The 9,836-nt window shown below is 34.8% G+C and overlaps 1 protein-coding gene across 10 annotated transcripts in view; it reads left to right on the plus strand.

Moving 5' to 3' along the window:
• The window catches only part of sqa (spaghetti-squash activator), a 44,359-nt gene that overhangs the window by 29,582 nt on the left and 4,941 nt on the right, over positions 1–9,836 (plus strand). For 7 of the 10 annotated variants that reach the window (XM_022834568.2, XM_022834567.2, XM_022834570.2 and 4 more), the window contains exons 5-7: positions 947–1,070; positions 5,097–5,213; positions 8,308–8,411. In XM_022834568.2, the coding sequence (XP_022690303.1) occupies positions 947–1,070; positions 5,097–5,213; positions 8,308–8,411 (345 nt within the window). The remainder of the gene's footprint in view (positions 1–946; positions 1,071–5,096; positions 5,214–8,307; positions 8,412–9,836) is intronic. The other 3 variants (XM_022834571.2, XM_086968617.1, XM_022834572.2) reach the window with 3 other exon arrangements.

Raw genomic sequence — 9,836 nt, forward strand, 5'->3', positions numbered from 1 at the left:
TTACTTCGTAATACCCGGTTAATACCCATAATGGAATGATCATGGCGCGTTGTTTGTAGTCCAGGCTTCGTTTTATATGTCTATTGAGAATGTTCAAATAGGTCGAGTCTGAATTTTTTATCTGATTCAATCGCATATTTGCTTAGATGCTTCTGTAGCCAAGTACCTAGGGAGAGAACGTAACCAAAAACAAAGCCACGCTAAAAAAGGGTAGCAAGCAAAATCTTTCATTTGCTTTAATTCTACTGATTTGATGACGATACACATCAATATCACAGAGACTCTTCCTATTCACGTTCATCTCACACGGCGCATACTTTCTGCATAGCCCTTACACAGTAGGCCTCTCAGCTATTTTTAACAAGTCTTACGATACGAAAGTTGCCACTATGGAAATAACTATAGATACAACCAAGAAGCAAATTAAGTTAACTAGTGAACAATCCCAACACTTGTTACTTGTTCTTTAAGGTAGCTATTTTTTATCGACATCTTGAGAATATCCATTTTATTGCAGAAACTAACAGCCCTGGATAAAATAAACGAAGCATAAAACTGAAAAGTAAATTTAAACCCTTGAGATCGAAATCTGCTTTTCTGAAGGAAGTCATATAAATGTTAAACAATTTACATAGAGGTATTCAGGAGGCTGCCTTTGCATGCGCTTTTTATGTGCATTATGTTTATCTTTATTTCCTTAGTGCATGATATTGTTATAAGTTACCGATTTTAGTTGATATTTACCTTATCAATAGACGTCGGTATAACAATATCGATAACTACATTTAGTCATAAGCTTTACCTTGCTCTTATTGATAAGTGTGTAATTAGGTATCTTGTGTAGATTATAAAATTGATTCTATTTGACCTCATTAGGTTATTTCTCACTGCAATATTAAGAGCCTAGTAAAAACTTTATGCGAAACCCATATATATCTGTCTTTAGAATTCGCGGCGGAGAATTATTTGAACGAGTGATCGATGACGACTTTGTGCTAACGGAAAAGGCGTGTACAGTGTTCCTGCGTCAAATTTGCGAAGGATTGTCCTACATGCACTACGAGGCGCAGGTACGCAGTCATAGTGAATAACGAACACATTGGCGTCGCCAACGACAGGATATATACATATATATATTCCCTCACTTTTGCTATAATTGCGAACATCAGTTGTTTATAAAGAATAACAAACAGAATTGCTTAGTTTTGACATGGAGGAACTGTTAGTGGACCGATACTGCATTTTCAGGCATTCTGGTCTTTCTAGTTTCTGCAGTAGCAATGTATGTGTATATTTCATATTTATTTTTTTTTTTTACTGTATTTTTTCAAGCCTAGGATCTAAAAATTTTTAAATAATTTATTTTCCATTTGGCTCATTGTATCTATGAAACTAAAATATTTATACATTCATTCTCAATGTGCAATGGGATAACCTACTCGGCCTCGAACATGTTCTCTTCTTTTGTTCTCAGTTAGCACTGGGAAAATCTCTACTTTTCAAATACTATTCAGTCAGTACGAAGCTTTGAAATTTATTACTAGATTAAGTTGTGGAAAAGCAAATTATCAAAAGGCTTTTGTGAGTGAACCAAGTGATTGAGATAGTAATTTTTGTGAGTTTTAATACTATACGCGTAAATCAAAAAGAGGCAAATTCCTATCCATGATAAATTAAAGCAAGTGCACATAATGGATATTCACAATTGCGCCCATATCTAAAAGCCTCAAGCCAAATTTTACTCGGTGTTAATATGAGATGAAAGAAGAGAAGGAATTCACTTGTATATCATCTCACTCATCTGAGCCTTAAGTTTTAAATCTTAGCATAGACAAGCTAAATATAAAACTTTAGGAAAACAATATTCATTTCTAAATATTTAGTGTTTCACGTGAGGGTCGTTATGGCATATAAAATCTATGAGGCTAAGGAATGTTTTTAGTAGTGAAACACTTTTTATCGAAACAGTTAAATATTCTATATATTTCAAGCCTACTTCTAGCAACGACAACGACAACGACGTTATTCACCAAAAGGCTATAAGAGCTACGGCCGAAGAACAAACGTTATATATATATGTAGACGTTTGATTGTCTTATTAGGTTTAATGTTAAAATTTACCACGACTGTAAACTAGGGAGAACGCAATCTTTGGTTTGGTAGCAATCGAGCAATTTCGTCATAACTTACATTTCGATATTTTTGTATCGTTATCGTATATAGTGCAGGAATTAAACGCAGCAAAACATTTGTGTAAACATTGCGAAATATTTAGAGATCATACCTTTTCGTATTCAAAAACCTATTCAATCATTTAAATGAAAAATATTTTTTAAAACAACAAAGCCAGATTAACTTAAAGAGTAATTAGGCAAATGAATTACGGCGAGCGCGTTAAGTAAGGAACAAATGGCTGCAACAAACGCACCTCACCCACAAATGAACAACGGTCATAACAAGCCGCTCTTGAAAAGAAAACTGAAATTAACTACAACAGATTATACTTGCTGCCGTGGTCTGGTTATACCTGGCCATTGTTTATAATAGTACTATCTAATACCTAGTCAAAGCGTTAAGATGCGCTTATTTGTTAACTGTATCTTATTTGCAACTCATTTGCTATTAATGGAACTGTGTAACTGCGGCAAATGCGGATCGTCCGCGAATGAACGAAACCTTATTCACCGCAATAATTTTTAGGTATGAACCGTTAATATATATATATGTTATAAACTAATTTCTTATATATGTATGTAATATATCGCTTCTTGGAGCGTTGCATACATCGTAATGTCCTTTATTTTATAATATTGGTATCCTCAAACCTGACTATAAAATTTTAGTGTTCTTGGTTTATTCTCGGTCACAGTAACATCATCCTGTCATATTGGTAGCGTCTTTGCGTACTCTATCTGGCATTGGGCTTTTACGCGCTATCGAAGGCGGAGTTCGGTTCGGTCTCTTAAAAGGATCTTGCTTTTGAAGAAACGCTGTTTCACCAATTGGTAGTGGAATATGCTAGATGAGCGTTTTGTTAACTTCTAGTCCGAAAATTGGATCTAGAATTGACAAGAACCGCTTCTATTGAACTGGAAGTGAGTTTGTATAATCTTTTCATGAGCGATTGTTTGTGATCATTTTAAAGCCATCACAAACAACGATTTTAACTGTAAAATGCCCTAAAGTTCGAACCTTCTTTTGCCCGAAAATATTCTCCACTTTTCTTACCATCTTTTCAGTTGCATCACGTAAAATGCAGTGTCCATCTTCTTTCTCTACAGAGAATGTCCTGTTTATAAATAAATGGTAGCAAAATATTGCGTTAAATGTTTGCTTAAGGTATATAAGTTTTAAGTGTCATTAAGCGCCAACGGAGTCCAACGATCGGATTCCTCGACGGTGAGGAAGGTACGAAAACTTGGCTGCTGATCTTAATTATTCGTTGCATTTCATCTTGAAACCTTCGTTGTCATTTGAAACAAACTATGTGTGTCACACTACGCTACTACTACATATAGTAGCTACATGTTTATTTAAAATTTTGAAACCGTAAGAGTTAACTCTTAGCAGCATAATGTTTCAGTCACCACCGCGCAATGATGTATTCAATTATTTTATGTAAACGACCATGGACAAGAATCCTTAGCACGTATCTTCAGTGTGGGTCTGGGAGACCACTACGTGTCTTTTCATGGTTTCCTCTTGCTGTGTAAATAGACGGATGGATGGTATCTATTTCTTTACGTAATTTTTGTGTACTGTTTATAAAACTCACATGCGGTATATAATATTTTAAAAGCAGGCCGGGTTTTCTACTTCACGTTTTTCTATCGCTAAGCCATTATTTTTGTCTATAAAGACGAGCATTACCGTATCTGACTGAATTATACCATGTACTCTACCATTGGGTCTTTCCTTACCATAATGTTGTAAAATAGCTTTTATAGTTAATTACACGCTTGAAATTTTCCATGGTACTCGATGGATATTTGACTGTTCGAGTATATAATCAGTTTTCTAATGGCATTTGTTCGTGGAAGTTTCGCTGGTCTTGCTTTTTGACCTAGTAAATTATTTAGTTAATATAGAAAGTCATATCCAAAATAGTTGTATCAACAGTCTCTTCGATCGAAGTCATAATTTGTGACGGAAGACTCCTTAAAAGCTTTACTCAGGTCACACATTAAAGCGTAATAGCCTTTGAAAATAATGACATCGAGCCCAATGACGAGGAGAAATAAGACTTACAACTAAATTCTCTTTAACTACGAGCTTTGTGAAAACATTTACAAGACCCATTTTGTTATTTTGTCACGTTACAAAATCAAGCAAATTACTTTATTTAACCAAATGTCCCTATTTCGACTTATTACTACATTCACCTTTCCCCGTTACCTTTTAAATATTTTCTAGACATGTATGTTCTTTTTCTTTTAATGAACTGCAAGGATGAAATTTTTATATAAGAATTCACACTAACAGTCCGAGCGTTTACATGAATCTTGGTTAATCAGTAAAGACATGCTTTTTTTTCTCTATTACGTAAATACCTAGAATGAATACCCATTGTGATTTTGGTTTTGGTATCACTCTGTAACTAAATATTCTAAATTTACTTTATTTTGTAAACGAGTCGCAAAAACATATCTATCAACAAACAAGTACATTGGTTCAATTGCGGATTCACTCGAGTGCTTCAGGTGATGGAAAAATACCATTTAGACAATGAGGTTTATCAAAGACTGCGCGATGAAAGAAATTCTTCTGTCTCGTTCTAGCAGATTTTTCTGAAAAGATTACGACATTATCATGGTTTCCATTGCTTGGAATTAAGAAACTAAGATTAATAACACCACATTTTCGCAGTCCTTGCGTAACTTTTCATTGCAACTGTAAGCTGTCTCCTCTAGTAATAATTTTTCCTTTTCTTTCCGCCTCACCAACTATACATATCTAGTAATAATAATATAAAATCATAGCTTCTACGGATACGCCTACAGTGCCTCTATATGCTAGTGTGGTAGCTCAGCCAATGCTTCATCTTTCTTAGGCTATCAAACATATGTTAAGCAAAATATTGTGATCTTCTTCTACAGGTTCTTCATCTTGATATGAAACCTGAAAATATTCTTTGCCTTACTAAAACAGGAAATCGTATCAAAATAATCGACTTTGGTCTCGCTCGGTATTACGACCCTAAGAAAAAGCTGCAGGTCAGTGAACAAGGTTTCATGATTCGCTTTTATATCTAACTAACGTTACCGCGACCCGTTCCAAAGCGGTGTTTTAGTTTGGCTGGAGTGAGAATCATTAATAATAGTGCCACATTATTAATAGCAGAATCCTCTCTTTGAATCATACCGTTATATACCATTTTGATGTTAGCTGGAAATAGATAAGCACGTGTCTTTAAAGGCATTTGAGTTCACAAGAATTCAGTCCTGAACTATTTTTCCATCTTTGTTAGATGGGTAGTGCTAAAAACACAGGTGAACAATCGTTTAGGGTTTCACTAGCAGACTTCTTCCGAATTGCCTTGAACTATCTTACTAAATCACACAGTGCGGCGCTTCCCGGCTAATTTCTGTCTTATCCAACTTTAACGAAAAACAAGCTATAGACTAACGGGGCGACCCCACAGGTTCATATCTTAAATCGCTTTACCGGTTTTTGTGTAAGACTGATGCGTCAACAATACAGAGGGCTTACTTCCGACAAAACGTAGGAGCGCTAGGATCACCCGCGACAATCATGTTTAACATCGCCGTTTGTAAACTGTTAATCTTTGGCATTTCCGCTTTGCTAGCACGCAAATATATGCATGAAAGTCACGCACCGCCGACCCACTTTTGATATTAACTGAAATTATATTTAAACTGAACCATGCTGCGCGTTCTATTTTATGATAATACAGTCAGTATAAGTGCTCATTTGAAACCATAACAAAGCTTTCTTTTAAAGATTACCATTAAATCTTTACTAATTAAGATCCTAGAGATATTTAGTCAAGCATGTTAAGGAAATATGACTCGGTGTAATCTGGTGTTGCCAACAGGTGCTGTATTATTTGCTCGGTATACAATTCTCGTCTGTGATGATGATACTGACCAACTGTGGCTTTCAGACAGTTGTATTTTATTATTACTTTTACTATTATTCCATATTACGCCATGCAGCATAATATGTAATGAAATTCTGACTGTACTCACGATTATTATAGTATATGTCTAGACATAGTGTCAATAGTGAGCACACATGGTCATAAAGATCTGAAGATGAAGTTAAGATGGAAGATATGAAGTCAGTGATAGAAAACTCGAAAGAAAAAGCCGGCGGAGCATGACCCGTCGCGATCTCCCAACAACAGAAAATATGCAGTTCAGACCGTCAAACTAGCATGTCTCAGACTAAAATTATTAAAGAGGCAAAATTACTAAACTTCCTTGTAGGTCCTTACAACCAATCCCTTTTGTTTTGTGCCCCGGCTCCAAAAAGACGACTACTGATGTTTTTTTGTATAATCAACAAAAGTTGAGAGCTGTAGTATGATATCTATCATGCCCGTGATATTTATTATGTTAGTTTACACACGTATGAATTATTACATAGATAGTAAACGCTAAATAAAAAAAAACGGAGCCAAGTATAGATTTTTTTATTTGCATATATTTAATTATTGAAGTTTGGTTTGTCGTCAATATATGAACGTTTTTCGTTCATACAAATGTATAACTAGCCGTAGATGCCATTTTCCTACCATTGACTTGGGGTTTAAAATGATCTGCTGTTCGCCAGCCCATTTTGAATATCGCGAGGGTGTCACGTAAGAAGATTAGCGTGTCCCATGGATCAACCGGTGGGCATATTGCAATTTGCCAGCTTCAATACTATCCATGATACCTAATATGATGCACATCCCATATACCCGATACTAAGAATCCTATCCTATCAGAGCAGCCAAGATAATACTCTAAATAACGGAATGTAAAACGTGTTAAATTAGAACAATTGTAGTTTATAATATCTTATAGATAAATATATAGAGGCCAGCTAAACGTTTACGTCAAAATAATAACCGTGACATAGAGTATAATTACTGAATTATTTATTGGGATTTATAATAAATTAACGGAAATTGATACCATAAGCAAGAGACGATATTGTAAAGATAGCCAAGTATTAAGAGACGCTGCAAATATCTTTCTCGAACTCGATAAACGGCCGTTCAGCTATAGGTTGTTCGTTAGGATCTCTATAGTTATATAAAACTAAATAAGAGCGAGTTTAAATCACCAGTTGGTTTTCAAATTTTAGCAAATGTCGTAGATTAATCATATTTATCTGTTTTACAGTAGTACATCATGGTTTGGGTGTTTAGTCAGTGTTGGCCAAATTGCATGTTCTAACTCTTCTATTGCAGTGGCATGCATGTTTTGATTCATCCAATTAATTTGTTATTCTAAAACAAAGTATGTCTAAAAATGGCTTTGGAGCGAGTTAAAATACCCGTAATTAAGCGTTTGGAACAAACGTTCCAATTTTCCTCCTATTTTTATATGTCACAATCGTCACCGCACTCACATTATGCATTGTAGTGATATTACCCGTATGGTAATCATGAATTCATCAAGTATATGTGGCATAGCCATTTTTATCAGAAACCAGACTCTATACGGTATTTTCGTGTTCGGTCGACACGTGTAATAACCGTCTTTATCAAATCATTATAATAATATAAATGGTACACAAATAAACAACGGGCATGACTGCGATGGGTAGTAATACTCCAAAAACGACTAAAGGTTAAAACTACATTACTAATCTAAGCAGAAATCCCAGTGTTGTATTTTGAGTGAAATAATGACCGGAAACTTGTATTTGAAAGCAGAATTTAGAACAATATTTTTTAAATATACTAAAGTTGAGAATCTTGATTTCTACATAAATTTGTATCAAATACAAGCACTACAGGAATACAAGCATGCCTTTGAAAGTACGCTAAGGGTCATCAACACCTTGTGATGTGGATTATTTAGCAAGTTTTTTTTATATGTGATCCTAAAATGAAAACATTAAAACTTCCAACAATACAGGAATTACACATATATAAATTCTTATTTCAGGATATATAATCAAATATATAAGAATTATATAATGAACGTGCTTTGACATATTAATCCAGTAAACTTAAAGCCCATCAATCTTTAAAAAATGCATACATTTGTTTTTATTTGTAAAAAGTACTATCTCAGAAAAAAATACTTCTCAATATTTTTACTCAGGAAGTACTTCATTAATATTGAGCAGGTACTGTTTGGTACACCGGAGTTCGTGGCACCCGAAGTCGTTAACTTCGATATGGTTGATCCTCGGACAGATATGTGGTCAGTTGGAGTAATTACCTACGTTCTGTGAGTATATATATTGGTGTCGCAATGACGGCGAAAGAAGGATCATATTCATTAGCCTAAGTTTCTCCAATCTAGAGACCTTTCACCAGCAGATTCACTTTCGGCCTATCAAAAAACGCGATTATATTCTGAAATATTCATCCAGTAAAGTGGACTGGGAAAAGAAAAAAAGTTGGATTGTTGAGTGATCGTGTATATTTATTATTTCAAAAAGTTAGTTAATGGATATATATTATCACAGTGTATTCAAAGTGGAAAAGCTAGATGTTAGCCTTGTAGGAGACCAAAAATTATATCGCAACAAGTTTTACTGAGTGGCCAAAGTGCTTTCTTTGTATATCTAAGAAATTTTCCTATAGAAATATGACAATGTCTGTGAATAAATTTATAGTAGTAAAATGTTTAAACGTAATACTACAAATCTTGTAAAAAGGGTTCACAGATCCCCTAACTATTTTTGGGGATGTACTCATTAACCTATAACAATTTCAATAAAGATGCGGAGGACAAGCATTGCAAAGAATACTAAAGCACTTATATATATGTTGAGAAAGGTGGAGTTATATGGATCACTGCATTTTTCTTTTCGCTCAGGGCAACGGTGACTTGAAATTATTAAACTTTCAGAATTTTTAATTCACGTTACTATTTTTTGTCCTGCAGCTTAAAAGCGTTGGGCTATAAGAAACAGCTGAGTATTTTTTCGCACTCCAGTTCTGGTAAACGATAAACAAGAAAGATTAGCAGCTCGTCTTTTTACCAGCTTCCACTGCCCTAAACTTACGCTCTCCATGGCAAAGTGGAAGCAATCTACGTTCCATAAAAGCCATCATCGTGTGCTATATAAGCACTCTGGAACGAGCATGAGCTAGTTACTGCATTTAAAGCATAGAAAAGACCGGACGCTTATGATGTTAATTTTAGAGAAAAATTAATTCTCTTAATTTTTCTTAATTAGCCCTAAAGTAAAATTTAGGTGATCAGGAATGCGTGTATTTGAATACACGTCAAGTTACTGAGGCATCGCATTTTCCAGCACGCTGGACCGTATGTAGTTATTTTCAACGTGTTATATGTCGTTGCTTTCTAACAAAATTGTAACGATTTTGAGTAAAAAACGCGTTGTTGGGACAAAACGATATTACCTTTATATGATTTTGCAGATAATCATAACCATGAATTAGATTTTACTATGAAAAATTATCTTAGAAACATGTACAATCACGGTAGTTTTACAAACTACATCGCAGTAAATTTGGTTTTTGGGAAACGGTGCGCTCATTGTTATTGTGTCTCCTCGCTTCTCGAACAAAACGTAACTTGATGTGCCTGTTCTTGGGCCAGCCGAAACTGCTTTACACTAAGCAAAAAATTTCATATCGATATATGGTGAGTGAACTTTACCCTGCCTAACCTAATAGTAAT

This window comes from Varroa jacobsoni, unplaced genomic scaffold (genome assembly GCF_002532875.2).
Source record: "Varroa jacobsoni isolate VJ856 unplaced genomic scaffold, vjacob_1.0 scaffold_536, whole genome shotgun sequence".
Lineage (NCBI taxonomy): Eukaryota > Metazoa > Arthropoda > Arachnida > Mesostigmata > Varroidae > Varroa > Varroa jacobsoni.